General features: G+C 39.9%; 1 protein-coding gene across 1 annotated transcript in view; it reads left to right on the plus strand.

Annotated features, from left to right (window-relative positions):
• The window catches only part of pico, a 156,334-nt gene that overhangs the window by 40,347 nt on the left and 95,322 nt on the right, over positions 1–20,665 (plus strand). The window contains exon 2 of the mRNA XM_043414760.1: positions 13,782–14,018. Within this exon, the coding sequence (XP_043270695.1) occupies positions 13,917–14,018 (102 nt within the window). The 5' untranslated portion in view covers positions 13,782–13,916. The remainder of the gene's footprint in view (positions 1–13,781; positions 14,019–20,665) is intronic.

Here is a 20,665-nt window from a genome sequence, read left to right on the forward strand (position 1 = left end):
TTGCGATAATTTATCGATCAATGATGATTCCAATGCAGAGTATATTAAAACAACTTGAAAGCAACATTTTTACAAATCAAATCGTTCAATGAATCGTGAAAAGAAGCGATGTCAAAGGCCTCTGGCATTTTCAATGTTTTCAATTCGAATATTGCTTCTCATATTCTGTTTTTCGAGTTCTCTAAATCGTTGCGTTCATAACTTAAATATTATAACGGTTGATCATATTGAAATTATTCATATTATCTTGCATGAGCCTCCGTTACTGCTCTTTGAAAATGACAAAGTTCTCTCGTGCTTCTCTGATTTGTTTGTCGATCCGATTTCAACTCCTCATCTTGCTTTCAATGTGATGAGGAGCTTGAAACTTCAAAGCATTTTCGTAGCAGTCTACCAATCATTTTTCGCAGGAAACTTGCTTGCTCTTCCTTATTAATTCCGTTTAAGGCTTGTAACGGTTGGTGTCGTCATGCTGAGTATAACGTCTTGAGGATATCCATTCCATTAACTGTGAGCTGAAAATCTTGCGTTTACTTCAATCTTCCAGAGTACTGCGCCCCCATTTTTTCTTGCTTTATCGATCGTCACCGTAACTTATTTTATTAATGCTAGTAATATCACTCGGTAATGATAGAAATATGTTTGCTCTTGAAGAATTTCAAGTGTCGATGCATACGGACTGGAAAATTTCCGTTACCGTGTACCAGGCTTTACTCACATAAAACGACTCACAAATCCTTCACGTAAATCCTGTGCTTCGTGTTTTCCCTTCAAGTAGTCGTCCTCCATGTATAAATGTCCGCGTACATATGTATAAAAATATGTACAGCAGCATAAATACTATAATACACTGTAGTACGGTAGTCTGTCAAAGGTACGTAGAGAGGCCATTATTACTTTGCATTGCCAAGGGCAACGTCGGTTTATCGAGCGACTCCTTTGCCAAGTACCCAACTCGATTCCCCATCTCTCTCCCTACCATTTGTTCTTTTGCACATGGCTAATGTTTGGTCTTCGTTTGGGTACTCCCTGTGTTCACGTTTCGAGTCTCAGGCTGGTTAAAACGCCCGCATCGTCGTTATTCCCTCGTTCTTTCCTTGCGATCTAGTTTCTTCTCACTCAGGCTCGATCTACGGGATATTTGAGCACTCGCCGAACAGTTGGAAAATAAAGCTCGCAGGATTCATACGCCGGAGATATATTTCCTGGCTGATTTTACCGTGCTCGTATTTCTGCTGGCAAAATTGAAGTAATTATTGCCAACACTTCATAAGGAATGTTCTTAAAAAACTTGCTTTAATACCAGGAATTTTGACGGAAGATGGAGAAAAAAGTGATTGATTTTTTTAAATTAGAAAGCTTGCGCTCTGAGATCAACTTTTAACGCTCACTAAGCTTAGACACGAAGTTCCAGGACGATTTATCTCTCGCTGCTCGTTGGAGCCTCGAAGGAATATCGCACATGGACGATTCTCCATGCGCTTGATCCTTCTTGCCAGCATTTATCTTTTAGCATAGACGCGATTATTTGTCTCTGTAGCTAAATCCAATCGAAGATACACACAATTTACTTGCCCCATGCTGGTCTTCACCATGATCGCAGTAACAGGGACAGCGATGTACAGAAGAGAGGACAACCTGAGGAGGGTGGAGAGGAGAGTGATTGCTCGCTGGAGAAAAGTCCGACGTGACTCACCAGTCAACCACGTATAGGCCAGCATCCTTAATTTCTTGGATCTCAAGGTGACGCTAGACCAGTGAGGGGAGAAAGAATGACAAACCAACGAACGGATGGCGAGGGCGATCCTCGAGTCTGGTACATGCACTCAATGTGTGTATTGGAATGCCAAAGTTTCGAGGAGTCTGTGAGATCAATGAGAAACGGTGTGAGGCTAGAAGAGGAGGAAAGAAAGGGAGCAAAAGATTGAGGACGATTCATTTCCGCCGTCCGTCCAAGTCGCCTTGTATGTAGTGTGTGTGTTTTTTTATTGAACCATTCCGACTCTTCTGATCTGATTCTTGAGGTGGAGCAGTTTACCAGCTATGAGTTCGACTATTCTGCAACAGATACGGATGAAACTGAGCTTTTGTCTGGTGCAACTTTCCCGTTCAACAACCCAGAATTCAAGCATTTATTGCAACCAAAATTCCCTTTTAGTGGACTCACATTTCTGCTACTTTCACTGATTAGGTGCGACAGAACTAGATTCTGCTGACGAAACAATTTTTTTGCTGTCGTGATCGAGTTTCCAGTTGTTGGCTTTTGAAATTCAATGAAAGGAGAGCCTTGCACAAGAAAACTTTCGTAAACAAATATATAGAAACGTAAGCTGTGCGGAAGGGAGGTCAATGACACATTGCAACGCTATTCCAAAAATCCAAATAGCTCCCTTCTGAACTGTATTTGAGGTAATAAAAAATTTCATTTTAAAACTCGAATCATTTATTCGCGGAATATTGGAAAATTGCACATTTTTTTGCACGATTTATAAAAAGATGAGATTCGTGATCTAATAAAGAAGGAAAATACCTGAGAAAAAAATGGCTTCCAATTGTAACAACAAAATGAAAATTTCTTGCATGTTTTTCCAATTTTTCCTTTTATTTTTTTTCAATAGGATAAGGCAAACGCAATGAGGTGCTCTCGAACGGGAGATAACGCCGGAGGGAGATACACCGGGACGTGAATGGATAGAAAAGAAAAGGCACGTCTATTGCAGCATCATTAGCTATATACAGTTATACAAAAGGGCATACGAGAAAAGACGAGGATCGATCGAATCGGGGCGTTGCTGCGGTTAGAAAATGTAGAGAGCAACGCGAAAGAGGGTGCAAAGGGTGCAATCCCCCCCCCCCCCCCCTCACTGCCGCCTCTGCCGGAAGTTTATACTTAAATATATAAATGAATGTACTTATGGTACCCAATTCGGCCTGCATCTTTCATCCCATGCTTTTATGCTCTCATAAATGACGGGCCAAAGGAGAAAACTTTTTATTATATCTTGGCGAAATTCTGGCACGTGAGGATTTAATTGAAAACACTTTTTTGTATCGAATAACTTCCAAAATCTTTCAAGAAGTTACTCGTTATATCATAAGACTTATATCAATTGAAAAAAATAATTTTGTTTCGACCTTCGTGAAAATTTGACCTATGAAAGCGACTAAAATGTAGAGAGTTCATTTGCTCTAATCACCTACTTTTTTATATCTCTGCATCATAATTTTCTTGAGGAAAAATTCTTTCGAAGATTGAAAAATTAAAAAGTATAATAGCTGAAAAGTTTACGGTAGAACATGCCCGTAGGATCGTAATTTATAGGTGTTTAAATTAGATCGATTTTTACTTCCTAATTAAAGATCCTTATCACTCTAAACTAATGTCATAATTATACATTCGAAATTGTAAATAAATTTTTTCAACTGATCTCTTGACGAATGAAATTACAAGCCATTAATTGAACGGGAATCTATTACTAACTGAACCCGAAATTTCATTCGTCCCTGCCTAAAATACTATATTTTTTCATGTTGAAAATCGCTTTAGGAGCGCAAAGGGAAATGGATCAAGAAAAAAGTGTTAATAAAAAGACAGAAGGCTATGACAGGAATGGTCCGAGCCACGAAGAAACAAAATGCCGAAATAAGCAAATGTGAGCTTACGAGTGCTCATTTTACCAGTTTCGTTCAATCTTTAACGTAATATATCTTTATTACTAGTAAGACAGTCGTCTCGAATTTTTTCCCACACCTTCATTACATACTTCATTGTTACTGTGTACTTTTTCATAAGCTTCGTAAGAAGCCTTCTCATTCGTTATATGGAAAGATAAACGATTTTTTACTCACAGTCCTAATGACTCTGTGTATTTTTCTTCGCATTTAAGGAGTTTCGGTACAAAAGTCAAAATATTAAGAAATTGATCAAATTTGGTGATAATGTTCTTCAACATCAAGTGCGAAGACACAAATTTTTTCAAAATTTTCTTCTACTTAGTTATCGAGTAATTACGCATTAAAGCAGATTTCTTATGCCCGGAATGTATACCTATATATATGGAAACGCTATGCTTATACACGTAAACTTTAGTGATCAATTACTCGATAACTGTGTAGAAGAAAAATCTTAAAAAATTTGTATTGTCAAATTTGGCACTAAAGAATATGTTCACCAAATTTTATAAAATTCTAAACTTTTTGAAATTTTTTATGTTTTTAGCATGGTTTAGCATGGCAACATTGTATCGCCTGTACCGAAACTCCTTAAACACGTTTATCTCAATAACCAATAAGACGAACCCTCCAGAATTTGATATGCGTGTAAGACGACTACTCGTTGAAATTCTGTGTGAATATAAAGATTTTCTTAAGAAAATTGTTTACCACACGAGCTACTTTAATTTTGTAGGAAAAGTAATACATTCTATGGAAGTTAATGTAACCACAGACATAGGGGAAATATGTTAGCGTAACCAGGAGAAATGGCGTATTAGGATTAAATCATGAATCTGTTATCGATATCGGTTGAATATAGGATGCAGAGCCAGTATATTTCAGACGAGAAATACACAAATATATGTATACACAAATATTGTATTCCTCGCTGCAACGGAGCATTTAATCTCTTCGAATATCCGAGTTTACCCACTGGATCGTCTGTGATATATACATATCACAAATATATATATACATATATTTGTGACTTTAATATATCCGATCTCAAACGCAAATGAAATATTCATGAGAATAGAGAGCAGTCTAACCTCCTACACACGTGCTTGAAAATACATGAAAGCAGCGAAACAAGAAAGCAGATATTGACGTGCTCACCGTTTTTCGTATTCGGATGATGTTTCTATTTGGTTTTTCTGTATTTCATGAACCTCCATCATCTAACCCAAGAGTTGGTGAGTGAGCTCGATTTCGACCCCGGACGAGTGTCGAAAGAGCGAGGTTTTTGACGATCTTCCGAATCCTTCTCTGCTCAAATACTTTTTTCTTAAACATATTTTCTATGGAATTTCATTTCTCGTGTATCAATCGTTTCAGTGCATGCTCAAGATCGAAGAATTTATATGGTGACCATGCAGCCGATATTAATCACTGTAAAACCACTTTTATGGCCACGACACCGTAGATTTGGAAAGGTCGTGCATCGGAATGCAACAAAATAGGTTGTGACTTTAAGGATTCAGAATTTATTTCCAGCTCCAATAGACAACGCCATTTGGTGACGTGCGAACACGTGGAGAATCTCGCATTGAATCCGATTTCAAGGGAAGTTTGAGTGGATCAGTGATTCATCAGAGTTTTCCAAGCTGGTAAACACACCGAGCACGAAGCTAGTAGTTGAAAATGAAGGCAATTTAGTGCGATATCGATTGTTTGATATTTTTGTTAAGTTAATTCATTCCACGTTATTTACATTGCTAAAAGCTTCGCTGCAAAAAAAAACAGAGTAACGATAATGTCACGGTGGAGCAGCCCGCTTCGAATTCCGTTATACGCTTACTGTACGACAATTTTTCTTTACCCTTTCCCCCGTCGAATTTCTGCATATAGTACACGCTCGCACGCGAGCTTTTAGTATTTACAATGCAGCCGTGGGGTGCAGTAAACGCAGCTGAATTTACATGCGTACGCGTAAAGCGTTCGGTGTAACTCGTGAATTTTATGAGAGGGATGTTTCAAAACAATCGGTTAATATGCAGCACGACAACTTGTATTTCTTGGCGTGCGGTCCGCCCCTGTTTTCGTATCGATAATTTTACCATGGAACACTCGATTCGATTGTTTCGCAAGGATTATTTACGTGGCATCGTTACATGCATAATAAGCGCGAATGATTCATTTTTTTACTGTTTCTAATTACACCCTTTCAGATTTTTACGAGCCCTTCCTGACACTTTTGTTTCTACGTTTTGCCTCACCTACTCCCTCGTGTTGAAGCTCCGGAAAACCTGGTCGACACAGGCTGTATTTCAACTGAGTTTTTAGCTGGTTACGACTGTCGAAAGTTCAGAAAAATGATGCACGAGCTAGTGCATGGCTAGGCGGTCCCCCATCTCAGTATTGACCTTGCCCGAGGCTGCATACCTTAACTGGGAGGTCGCTGGAGCCGTGCACCGACCGCGCACTCATCGCTGTCGGTAAATGCCACATTCTTCAACTATTTGCAACGAATTTCGATACTCATTATTACTAAAGCATTTCAGTTATGACCGATTCTATGCATCGTCGTTAACGTTGTGACATTTTTATTCAAACACTGCGAAAACTTCGTACGTTCGTATAACGTACGAAATTATTCCTGTACAGATGCAATATTTTTGATGAAACATCAAACTAAATGAGCTGTCCATTATTCACAATGACAGTGTTTACACATTAAGAATTATATCACGGTGTAATAGACATCGTATATGAGCTAGTATTAAAAACGGTGGAAAGAACGTTATTTTTATTTAATTACTCGGTATCAAGACGCTGCCGCGTCATTTGATATTACATGAGCCTATTCACGGTAACAGGAGACTTGCGCGAGTCTCTCTGCGTGTAACACGATGTGTTGCACGGTAGCAATCTCTTCTGTCCGTTAAACACACGCTATATTCACTCGTTCGCGGTAAATGCACGCTTATGAGATATAAATTTAAGGGGTCTAGATTTCTCATTAGATTTCCCATGGCATTTTATTATCACTCGCTCCTCAGAATGCTGCGGGGAGTTTCGATTCGCGTTTTCCGGTTTTACGTTTCGAGTATATTTCGACTGATGAAGCATGGAGCGAATAATTAAAGGGACAGTTTCAATGCGCTGCGATATTTTCGCAGCTCATTTGCCGCGACGCTAAATACACAATTTTTATAGGTGTAAGATTATTTATATCGTACTTTAAGAAATGCTTGCCAATCAGAATTTTCCGGAGTCGCATGCTTTTAAGTTGAAAAATAATGTTCTCGATCCGTCGTACAATTTATAAAAATGGTCCTTTGGCGTCGAGTGTTACATAACCGCGACTTACTTCCCTCGTATTAATGTCACCAAGCTCGTAGACCTGCGCTGCACACTGTACGACAGCCGGAGGAAGAGAAAGAGACGAAAAGGGAGAAGCGGGGACCCCTCGCTTCTCTTACCTGACAGTGTTGTTGAGCTCGTTGCATTATTAATCTAGCAAATCGATATTCCAGTCTATGCTCTTCTTTGTTCTAACAACGAAAACGCAGCAGCGAAAATATTTTTGTTCTAGAGTCCCAAAGAGGAGGCAGTGAAAATATTTTTCTTCTCGACTCCCAAAGTGGAAGATTCAAATTATTTTTTTTCTCGTTAACATTACGAAAAGCTACTCGAAAGAATCAAACCTCATTGTCGGTCTCAAATTGATTGGCTCAGAATGCGAACAACATTATCCGGAGGAATTCACAGAATCGCGATCCGTTCCACGTTCTCATCGAACGAGTTGATAAAAGACATTTTTCCGCAACCATGCGAATGCTTAATTAGAGAACAAATTTCATCAATTTTTTAAATTCATTGATAAATTGTGAGTGGGATGGAAGATTCGATGGAATTGAGTGTATGAAATTAGCTGAAATTGAGCGACTCGGTCTCGATATTTTTTATCGAAATGCCGGAAGCACGATGATAAAACAACTATATCACATTCGATACGATTTCGTCACATAAATGAGCGGGTCACGGAGGAAGAAGCCATCATCGGAATGATCAAAGTTTCATGCTGGTATTGTGAAGATGGTTTTTTCTTCTGTACGATCGCGTTTCGTCGATATCTTCATGAGTTCATCGCTCGTGCTGGTTAGTTGAGAACGTCTCTCGTTGAACCTCTTCCGTCTGTCTCGCATCTCTCTCGCTCTTTTTCTTTCTCACACTGTCTTTTTCTCCTTCTGTCCCTCTTGGTTTTATACCGCTAAACCGATTCGTCTCGCCTTCGAGGGGAATCTCTGTCTTTCGGCTCGGAACTCTCGCGCTCCTCTCGTAAACTCTCTATTGCGCATATCGCACGATTGTTCGCGAAACTCGCGGCGCATGTTTCGCTCACTCTTGTTCTCTCGCTCTCTGTCTTAACTGTATCTGGTCTTGCGCACTTGTTCGAAGCAAATCGCGTACAAAGTCATTCCTCAGAATCGCAATGAAAACAAAACGAAAACAGAATTTTGCCTTGTTCATGGAACTCCAATTTTTGTATCATTGGAGATTCCTGTTATTAGATTCGATCCTCTTTGGACGAGGAGAAGAATACGAGGACGGTATCAACGCATATAAATTCGTCGATACGAAAGCATGCGAGTTGCTTAATGACACAAGAAAAATGGAAGAATCGTTACGAAGCGCGGCAAAATATCTCCGGGGTCCAACGGTCTGTCACGTCTCGCGAAGACGGACGCGTGGAGCCAGGAAAATGAGAGGAACGGACGATAAGTTGGAGACCGAGTTGGAGACAGATGGAAAAAGAGGGAGAGAAAATTGCGTCAGGATAATTACAAATCAAGATACGATTTGAGCTACGGAGCTGCGAGTAACTTGCGCATCGCGTTAGCAATTTTATTGGCGTCGATGGCGGATGCCCGAGGTCGATCGGACATATATTTGCATCGAGAATCATCATTGTTTATGATTGAGGAAGGAATTCAAATAATATATTTAATATGTGCATATAGAGCGCGAAGACTGTGGCTGCATTGCTATGATGTTAGATATATAAATTTGAAATACACAAATAAAAAATTTATACATCCTCAGTCACAAGTATAATTTGGCCTGCATGGATTGCAGTTTTCAATCACATAGGTTGCACAGCGAAGATAGTATATCAGGTTGAGAAATATGCGCATGATTATATCGGAGCATGCCAAGTTCATTTCGACGATTAATCAAATTAAACATTTTCTGTTTCCATTTTCCAACCAATTGTAAGCATCTTAATCCCTGAAAATTGGGCCAGACAAATTGGGAGATCCAGTTGAATTTTCACACATGATTTTCGTAATTGAAACCCTCGTAATTGAAAGTTCGTTATCCGCGATGATTTCCCATGGTGATATATTCGGAAATTTGTATTTTTAATTAGACCTTTGGCCATATCAAAATGTAAAATGTAGAAAGATTTATACAGCAGGCATTATACAAAACGAATTACGCGAAAGCGGTGCAACGTCAGTTACAAATGTTCTTATCGCGTGCCGGCTGCATGAACGACGTTGTAAACCTGCGAGAATGGACGAAACAACGTTGAATAGCGATAAAGGGGCCGAGAGAATAGTACACGGCCGTTATAAAAGGGACACCGAATGCTCTGAACTGTACACTTGAGTCTACGGGTAATCCAAACCGTGTAATAAAATATAACACGATGGACGCGTGTCCGTGACGAGGATGCTCTTAAGGTGGCAATGAAAATGACAGTTCTTGAAAGAAATGCTGGAAAACGAGTTTTTGCACGGCGCGTTTCGTATCGAGCCTGGAATTTGAAAAAAATGGTGACTCCCCTGGACCGGAAAGACCGGTCGAAAGAATATGTAAAATGAGAAAAACTTTTGCTGTACTTGATAAGAAAATCACAACTGCAAATCTTGTCCTCAATGCAGTAGAGATGATTCATATCGGTTCTTCATCTCCGATGGATTCAAACTTCTATATCAGCTCAAGAGTAATATGGAAAACTCAATGAATTCATACAAGTGGTTACGATAGATTTCTCAATTTTTTAAATCTTTTCAATTTATGATTCTATTGAATGATGAAAAAAAACGCTGGATGATTACTACTGCAAAATCTTCGACATTCACTGAGCTATAGACAACAAAAACAATCCTGTTTTTGTTTATTTGATTTTTCCTGCGTTATTGAGGTGAAAAGATCTGCCGAGTGAGAAAATTCTGATTTAGACGATGACTAATAGTATCAAAGACGCCAGCACGAAGTGCGTCAGAATTTGTCTGACCGCCTTCGCTTTTCCCTCGATTCTTATTCCTTAACGTAAGGATGATCGCATTCTCGTATAATTTTACCGAACCTTTCGTTCTTGCGCTTGTGTATAACGATTTTTATACTTTCCAACATTTTTACCGACCATCGAAACTTTTATATCTGCTGGAAAATTGAAAGAAACATGAACTGAGTGTGCACTCAATACTGAGAAAAAAATTGTTGATATTCAATAGCAATTGATGTTATTGCGGAAGAGTTTTCTTTAACTGCAATGTTTTGGGAGATAATGAATCTCTGCAGTTCGATCTAAAACTATTTTATTCGTTCGATCATGTTTAACCTTGCGATCGTCATATCTTTCATTTTTTTCATTTTTTCCTTGTTCCAATGACTTTTTTCTCAGGGAATGGTCGCATCCGTTGAGCACGTTTTAGCTCGACTCACTCCTGCAAGCAAATCTAAAGTTCTAAATTTTAATGGATCTTTTCGGTAAAAGTAGGAACTTTTACCGAAGTATTTAATAAATGTTGACGTCCTATTTGCAATATTTTTTTTACATTCATATTCATTTCAGTTATAAAACTGAAAATGCGGCAAAATCTTGAAAATTTAACAGTGCGTTACATAGCAATGAATACTTTTCGTTAACGTGTCCCTGCACTCAAATATATCACGGTAAATTTTAAAACGAATTTAACGCTAAATATTACTGTTTAATTCTCTCCGTGTGAAAAACTTACTCGATGATAATTTACGGGAAAATTGTAGATATCGATATAGCATTCGAGGTACTTTGTGGAAGCCACCCACTGAATTCGAGTACAGAAGTATCCACTTTATCGTCTCCACTCCTCGAAGTTGGTTCTCGTTCTCTCCAAAGTTTTTTCGAGGACATGTTAAAAACATCAACATCAATGCGATGTGTTTTGTAATCCGGTACAGTGTGAAATGCGGGCCAATCACCCACACGAGTTACTTCCTTGTTCCAGAAGAACCTTCCGCCTCGCCTATACACGCGTCGTATATAAATATCCACGTCAAAGTGGAAGGGGCAAAGGAGGACCCAACTTTCTACCCGCCGAAAACTTTTCAAGATACTTACGTATCGAGAAGAAAGATCCAAAGCCGTCCTACGTATTTACGGCGTAGTCCGTATAGAACGTGTATTCATGAGCTATTTTACTAAACTTCGACCAACGACGATCTCCCATTTGGAGCGCAGAGCTTTTACAGCGTTAGCGCCGTTCGTGCCGGATCTAACGTATTTTTTATTTCATTGTATTGTTTTTTTGCTGCAAATATCTGTGTAAGAATATTTTGTTGACTTACGTTTCGAGTCATCTGGTAACGCTCGAACGCATTCGATTTCGAGTTTTTCATTCGGTAAAGTGTTCTCTAAAGTCTGTACGAATGGCGAATAATATAATGTACAACGGTTCATTTAAAAAAATGCATTTCAGGGACACTTACACGTTTCAAAATGACAGCAATTAAAACAATTATTTCCCGTTGGTTCGAGCTCATTATAACTATTGTGAGCTTGAAAATACACGCAAAACTGCAGCAAACAACACTGACAAATTTTCCTAGAGATCACGCGGCGAGCTCTTGAGTCGGCAAGTTTGTTAGAGCTCGTGTCCTTGCGCGACGAAAGCAATTTTGCTCCGGGACAAAACCGTGTCGTCGCTATAAATTAACCAACAGCAAGTTTATGTGTGCGTGTGTATGTGCGCATGTGCGCGCGTGTGTCAAGATAATATTACTCGTTGCGTCTGCGATACGACATATGAATAAATCACTCGTTTTTGGAGGCTTCCAAGCATCAACTCTCAGTTCTCATCGACCGAGTATAAGCTGGAAATGAATCACAGGAAAGTTGAAAATCAGCGAAAATAGTATTTGCCTATGCCACGAATTTGTATGTTTATTGGTAGCTGAGAATTTTTTTTCAATTAATAAACTATTCTAAAATTGGTTATTTTGAATTAGGCATTGATTGCAGGTTAGCACACCGTAAGTAAGTTTCGTCAGCAATCGTTTGTGATCCCTCGTTCCAGGCGTTTTCCAAAGCTTCTAATAAGTGATCAAAAGCTTGATAACTTACCGAAGAAAGTTGGATAAAGATACCCCGATCAATTTCCTCTCCGCATTTAACCGTAATTTCCGTTTCCTTCCACCCTCTGCGTCTGATTTCCTTTCCGAAGATATCGGATAAATTCGTCGAGACCTCCCTCAATATCTAACTCCACTCCCTTAAGGGACGGTCCGATACCATCGGATTCAGTTTTTTGCTTTTTTCCATTGATAAAATTTCGAGGATTGATCTGACTCTGGGTTTCGATGGGATTACTCCAACGTTATTGAATTTCCAATTGGAACTGTTTCACCCATAAATTGCAGGATGAAAACTGCGGAGATTTTTTCTTTGAAAACAATCCTAAAATTTCCGAAGGCCCATGGTTTCACTCAAATTTGGACGAACGTCTTTCCACCTTCTCGAATGAGGAGAAAAATATATCTTTTTTATAAAAATGCACGATGCACTTTTCCTCCCTCACTACACAAATCGATCTTGCGTGGCATAAATTCGAGGAACTGTACACACCTTCGTGTTGGCGTAAGCCAAGTAGTTGGAGTCATTAAGCGTAAGAGTAGTTTGTGGCGCATCCAGCAATCGTACGAACGAGGAGAGAAGGAAACTCGCTCGTTCGAGATCCTCGTGTTTATGTGTTTACATGCATACACATGCATCGTGAAATATCTATGAGCATTCTTCTCTCGCGTTCGACATGCCAGACTCACCTGATGCGGTGTCTCGTCAAGGGGTGCCTTCCCTCCTCTTCGCCGAGCTGCCACTCGACACCAGACTCACCTGGGTCGACAGGTTCCGTGCTCATTCGTTCCTACAACCACATCCTCCTGCTCGCGATGTGGAGTACTTGGTTACTTCATGCATCGCTCGTGCCTGCACTTAAAGACCTTCCCACTAATGCAGCCCACGATCCCATCCCTGTTTACACTTGGTCATATACGCGCGAGTGCCGACGATGCGTACGTCTATTTTGTAGCTCTCGGAAATGGAGTTTGTCCATCGTTGCATGACTTCAATTATTCGCTAGGGCGCGAATCGCCCGGACTCGGGCGCAGGTTCATTAACGCGAACTTGACTTTCCTCTTTCTCGCATATCACCTTCGTGTCGTTTGCGTTGAGATATTTTTATTTTGAGAGTTTTTGTCATGAGGAAATTTAGACTTTGAGCGCAGTCCCGATGCTGCTCGAAGGAAAAAACGTCACAGTGTTGGGTACACCATTAAATATGAATTTTTTTCAATTCGTTATTCATTTCGAGTACGAGTGCCAAATGGATTTTGATTCGAATTTTTTTTCGTGCTCGACCGACGAGGATGTCCTTTTCCGCAGTCATGTCGAGTTTGAGTGGCGAACCACTCGACACCCATTTTCTAGCTTCGTGTCACGAGTGCTCTCTCGCATGCCTTCGTTATTTGTTCTAAATTCTAATATTACTCGTTATTACGAAAGTTTATTCGAATGGATTTTTGGCTCGTGTTTATTGCAATTCCCAGGGCTTAATGTTCTGTATTTATTAAGGAGTGGAGCCATTAAAAAAAAAAAAAAAAAAAAAAAAACAACGACTTTGTAATGGAAACGAAAAAACTCGGTTTTATTTGCAGAAAATTGTAATTCCTTGACGTGACTTTCCGAAGGGTTCATATCAATCGATTAGAAAAATGTTCCCTTGCAATCGAACTTTAAAAAAAAAAATGCACCGTTGAAAACTCTTTCAACATTATTATTCGCTTTTATTTTTCAGGCTGGTGTCGAGAGGTAACAGAACCTCGAGTCGTGAACGGGCGTGAACGAATGAGCAGTAGCTTTCGATTAACGACATTGTCAATGTGTGCGTGAAGTTTCTCGAAGAAGTGGAGGAACACGAAAGAGCGTAAAAATGAAGAGATTCGAGGATGACGGGGCTGATGACAGCGACAACGAAACGGATCCCGAGCAGCTTCTTAACGAGTGGCTTGGTGAGCTCGACAGTCTCACAGTGGTAAGTCGACCGAGTTTCCAGACATTTTTTCTGCGTCTTCTATTGCGGTGATCGAAAAATCTGCGGACCTCGTTGAGCGGGAAGGCAAAACAATTAACCTCGCTGCTGCGAGCCTAAAATATTGAGCTGTCCTAGCGTGAAAGTTCCTTGATCCAATTAACTCGTCGATTTTTAACTTCGTAACAGAATTTGCTCGGCAAAGGATAAAATAATATTGTAAAAACATACGCATGTGTGGAGAGAAATTAATTGAATTACGGAGTGGTTTGTTCGATGGAATTTGCCACGTGTTTATCTCCGTTTTTTGCATCTCGGATGTTCTTTCAATTTCAAAGCTCATAAAATGTTGAGTCGAATCATTTTCAAACACATTATGAGAATCGTTAAAGTCTCGCACGAAACGCTCAGAAGTAATTTAACAGACGTTCGTGCAAGTTACGATTGTGAGTGGGAGACGAGAGCGTTCCGTTGGAAATTCCATCAATCAAAATATGAAGCACACTGACAATTTTGAGTACATTTAAACGTGCATTCGTAGGCACGTTAAATGCATGTGTACAGTCAATCTTGCGCTCGCCTTTCGTCCACCAATTGGTGTCAATTGTTGCGCGCACGCGGTATAAATAAAATCTGCGCTCGTGTCACACGATCCGAGTTCAAACGGGCCGCTCTTAGATTGTTTTCGACTTCAATCTATTTTCGAGAAATTCTTCATTCTAAATCTCGTTTTCTTCAAACTCGCCAAGCAGTTTCCATGAAGACATCGATCCGGTGAATTTAACGAATCATTGGAACATTAAAGAGTCTCAAAACACTCAAAGACACACAGAAAAAATGAAAAATCGGAGATTCAATGTACAGAAAAGCCCGTGGATCATAAAAAATCAATGTAAATAACCTCAGCAACAAAATTGCAATATTTTGAAAAAAAATGCAATAATTTTACGCTTATCGAGTATCTGTCCGAAGCCAATTCATAACGGCGTATGAATCGCGGAGCTTGTGGGCGCGCTATTAAATTTTGCAATGCCAGTGAAAGTATTTACGCAGGTAGTAGGATAAAAAAGAAAAAAAGGTTTTCCGCGTAGTTATATGCAATCGGCAAATTGGTAACGACAAAGGAGTGGCAAAATGTACGGGGTTCGGACGAATGCGCATTCCTATGAAAGCACCTATGATGGTTGCTCTTCTAATGCATTAGTATATCGAGAGCAATCACAGTAACCATACACACATGTGGAGTGGACGCGTTTGTGGCACAAGCGGCGAGTGCTTGGTACTTAACACACGCGTATAAATGTGCATGCACAGATCCGTATATATACTTGTACGTTTATATAGCGATATATCGGTCCTTCCGGTCCCAATGAACTTGGCCGATTTTTCGTCGCGAATATTTACTATATGAAAAATATTATGAAAGCCAATGTATTTTCCACCCAAAATTCGTGGTCACATTAGCTTTGGCTGTTTTTTTCGTCACTTCGTTGCGACGTTAATTCGGCTTTAGAAAAATTCGGTACTAGCTATTAGAGATTTAAGGCTTTACATAGACCTGCGGGCGAAAAAACGTGATTTTCTTGATTTTTTTTCGACAACAAAATAAATGTTTATTGAATAACTGTGAACGACGACATTTATTAGTACATATGCTCATGTACTTGTACAATTCTTTTCGTCGAAAAATTTCTCAAAATGACGAAACTTTAGCTGTATTCCAGTAGCACCTTTTTTTGAGTATCAGGTGGACATGATAATTGAAAAACTATTAATCCGATCTATACCAAATTTATACCAGTTATTTATTATAACAATAGTTTGGGCCTGGACGAGGGATTTATAATAATTTTGATTTGAAATAAAATGGCGACAGTTTTAATAAAGAATTTCGAGGTGCTAAATTTTCCTCCGCAAAGGTATGTAAAAAAGGCGATTCTGAGATAATCGCGTTCAAAGATTCAGCTTTTAGACAAGCACGTGCATCAGGCGATCGGTTGAAATACCCATGGCTACGAATCTAATGCTCCGATATTTATGAAATTTGGTGAGAATATTCTTCAGATATTGTCCTTCAAGAATATCTAATAAAAAAATTTCGATCTTTCCGTCCATCACAACTGTGTATAAGCCCTTAAACGTCGGTAACGCACACGGAGGAGTGAGAATTCCTGTGCATATTCCCTGTCGATATGAAACTAATTGGAGATTATTGCGGCAGCGCGAGTCATCGAATAATAACGCTTGAGCCAACTTCAACGGATGCGAATAAGATATATAAGCATCGCGTAGTATATAATTTTCATATGGATTGACTGTTTCACGGAGTTCCATTATTTTTTCGTGGCTTACCCCGAACGATACTCATGCACATTTACTTACTTGCTCAGATCCATGTTCTCTGGGTCTCGCGACAAACGTTTTCGTTGAACAATACAGTCAGAACAGGAAAACGGTGATTCTCGACAGTAGACGTGACCGAAACGATCGTGATTGAAACTTTGCTCGTTCCCTTACGATCTCACAGCAAACCTCAATCCGTATATTTTATTGCTCCACAGTTACTGAACCGTTTCTAACACCCACGTACTTATATCGATCTGCAGTTCTCGCTCGCCGGAGCCAGCTTCCGGTCATTTCGCAGTGACATACGGAAACCGATTTCTCACGAGAAATGCATCTTGTGCAATCGCTTATTACGAGTGGGAGGGCTTCACTAAGCAATGTACCACATAAAGTTTCCGCTTAATGTTATCCTAGCGTCGTTTATTAGAAAAAACAATATTTTTACCCACGTAGAAAATACCTTAGAACCTTACAGAGATTAAACATTCGTCAAAACTCTCACGACCTTTACGAATAACTGATTCAGCCAATCGACGAGGCATTTTAATCCTTAAAAAATGAGCAAAATTCATCCCACTGATCTAGTTGTTAACAAAAAACGTTCATCTAAAAGAATTTCTCCGATTTACCCTCAATATCATCGCTGGCACATCGAATATGTCGAGAATCCTCCAAGAACGACAGCCAATCTTCATATATTCCATGATCCAATAATACGAAGATGATGCTTCGAAAAAATGATCGGGAAGACGAATACGAATCGTGTCGATGAAGTGGAAAAATTGGTTCAATCAATAACGAAGTAATCCAGAAATTGGGAGTTCGCGAACTCTGGTCGACGCGAATTCGAAGGTTCATCGCGGGGTTATAGCAAAAGAGCCCTTGCACTTGGACTTGGTACGTTCGCCCGCGGAGGTCGGTCAAGGCGGCTCTGCAGATCGATAACCTGGCAACGCGGAACGGATAACGCTCCCGTCGCTGCTCCACGTTTCTATACCTATAGTCCCTCCATACCTATGTATTTTCATGTATATGTACAGATCTCTGTAGATCTGTCTGCCTATATATACATTCTATGCATATAGATAATACTCGCACTGTTGCTACTGGTCGCTGACCTCTCTCCCGCAAGTTACCGAGTCTCTATTCGCGCTTCGCTACACTACGATGTATTCCACACTGTATGGCATTCGAATCGCATTGTGCATACATTTGCATCTCTTGTGTGGTTATTATATTCTCAAATCTTCATTCGGTCGAATCGTCAATGCGTTCGGAAACGGTCTTTTGAGGTTTGGAGTTTTGCTAAATTTATCGGACATGAAACACAATGGATCTTTACGAAGCGAAGCTTTACTATGGACGATATTGATTTAACAGCACACGGAGGCTTGTTGATATCGAGGGCATCGATGTTTATAAATTTATTCATAGCGAATCAAGATTTTATGAGCGTAGACGTGAACGGAACTGAAGTCGAGTCTGGTCTAAGGATTTTTCCAATTCTGTCAACTTCGGTTCCATTCACTTTAAGGCGTCACCATGTCCACGTTGTACAGACGTATGGATCAGCATTGACGACAGAGAATATGACTCCATCGAATGATCTTCGTTGGAGTTCGTCAATCATGAATCATTTGACTGTGAGAGATTTTTTACACGGTGGCGCACAAGTTTTGAAGACCGATTTTCGAAGCGATCAAACTCAAAGTACCAAAGACTGATGTAGAGCACGAGCTTCATAAATCAATGATATGAATGCATTCGCCGAATGGACATCAAGAAGCTTTCCGGTACTTCGCAGTTTGGCAGTCGACAAGCGAAATGTATATCGCCAAATGAATCTCAGCCGACAGTAAATTTTTCTCGCACATTTGTCCCGACAAATCAAGAACTTTGAAGTCATTTCACGCGCACAGATTCTAAGATGTTTCTAGATCTTCTCTCATATTGAACATTTAATCGCGAAGGCTCGAGCTGAAACTCCCAAACTCAACGGACTCTTCTCAGAGCAAAGCGTGTTGTGCTAGCAGAAACCTACATAACTCGTATTGTGTAAGTGTTTACACAGTTTAAACGTATGTATAGGAAGTGCAGAGTGTTGGTAAGAGCGAGAGAATTGTGTGCGTGCTCGAGCACCCGTGAGATTAACAAAGTCTGGTGTGCTGAGTTGCGTAACTCTCGACGCCTTCTTCATCCCTTCCCCGAATGCAAACGCAAAATTTATTTGCACTTCGGTCTCTCACGACCACGAGAGAGCCCCCAGAGAACCGCAGCAAACCATCGCCACGCAACACCTTTACAAATTATACATGTGTATGCGTACCTTTATCTTTCCTTTCTCGTTGATGACTCGACGGCGTGTGAGTCCTCGTGGAATCTCTTTCGAGACAGCTAGAGCCTACGAGATACGTACATAACTAACGCTGATACCGAATCCTCGCTGTAACACGAGATGAACATCCGAGCCCTCAGTTTATACGTTTATATTGCACTTTCCTCCTTCATGCGCTCAATTCACCACACGCTTTCCGTTGGCCACAGTCCTTTCGATGTTTCGTCTTTGCGACAGGATAACGCTAAGGGGCTGGGGTAATGTTTATTCAATAGATGAGACCATTGATACGTTTTGTTTTTGCGACATTGATAAAAAAAATTAATTCGATAGTCTGAGAATCTAAGAGCTTCAAAAATCCTGATGAATATGAACATTTTCCGTAGACGTAAGTTGCGAGAATTTCTAATGAGTTCGATAACTTTGGAATATCGATTGGAGTCGTGTTTCATCAATTAAACTAACACGGTGAAAAAGCATTTTTAATCCCCGTGAGAAAATTAGTGTTGAATTATTCAACGAAAAGTGGTAATTTAATAAAAGTTTTATAGTATACTCTTAGCTTAGGGCCTCGGAAAAATAAACGGATTCGTGGTCACTCAAGCAATTAAGACGAAAAATATAAATATCGCACGTGTACTTGGCGTTGTTGCCAATCTAATTTTTAAATGGGAGTTTTTATCGAGAATGACATCGATTTTAGAGGATCAAAGTACCCCCGGATTCTCAGTGGATAAATATTTATTCAAAAACTGCAGAATAACGTGGCTACCAAGGCTTACTCTTCAAAGCTGTGACATCATTATGCAAATCGTTCGGAATATTTAGTGTCGTCATAGAAAACTGAGGCCGACGAAAGTGATGTACCATGAATTACGATCCACAGTATAATGCTTCGAGCTCCTGTGAGGATATTTCTGCCAGGCGATTTTGAAATTTTCCGTTGTAGGTAAATAAATTTTTGGACCGATGGAACGTATCGCCGAGCAATATAACCGCTCGGCAACACAAAATCTGCTTTTGCCACTGCTGCGAAGCGAACTGAGCAGATTTCTGTGTCTAACGGTCGGCAATTCAGGGATCTGTTGACCACAAGTTGAGAATTCGTGCGCACGGGTTCAAGAAATTTCCGTCGTAGAAACTGCGGCGCTACGATCGCAATGAGATGCGAAGAAATAAATTTTTTGAAACGTTACTACATTACTGTTGTTCGGCAATAAAAATCTGATCGTTACGTCAGAAAAATTCACTTCGTCTTTCTGAATTGGCGGTTTTTCTTTTGGATTTTATGATGTTTTCAATGACTCGAGGCCCAAATCCATTTTCAGGGACATTATACGATAGCCTTCGCTGACAATTTTCTTCTTATTAACAAGGAAGAAAAATTAATAATAAAATAATTATCTCAGGAATGAATGGATTAAAAATCGACGAAGAATTTTTCATCCTGCTTTTTATATCCACAAAGAAACCCGATTTACTGAGAATTTTTGATGAACGTCAATGTTTATTTATCCAAATTATCTGTATGTGATGCATGCAATTTTTAATCGAGATGAGGTGCGTGAAACGAGAAAAATACGATCGTGGGTCACACATCTTTGGTAGGAGTTTCCGGTTGCGAGATTATTATGCGGGCCTTGTTGTATCCGCTACCGAAGGAACGATGAACGGCAACGTGACAGGGAGAAACAACTTCTTTCTCCATCTCAATGAAAGTCCTCTTTGTACTGCAATCATTAGATTTCCGGTTCATCTCATCGCTAGACGTGCGCATTGGAAGTTGGTCACATTTATTCGTAGATGTACTGGATCTTTTACCTTTCGAAGAAAAGGTGCTCCAAGCTAAAATTTCGACCCAAAGCATCACTGACCGAGGAGTGATCGTGATCATTTGTCATATGCCAGCCGAATCGTTACAAAATAAAGAAAAAAAATACTGTGAGAGCTTCTCGTATTTGTTATCGAG

The sequence above is a fragment of the Venturia canescens genome, chromosome 1 (assembly GCF_019457755.1).
Source record: "Venturia canescens isolate UGA chromosome 1, ASM1945775v1, whole genome shotgun sequence".
Taxonomy (NCBI): Eukaryota; Metazoa; Arthropoda; class Insecta; order Hymenoptera; family Ichneumonidae; genus Venturia; species Venturia canescens.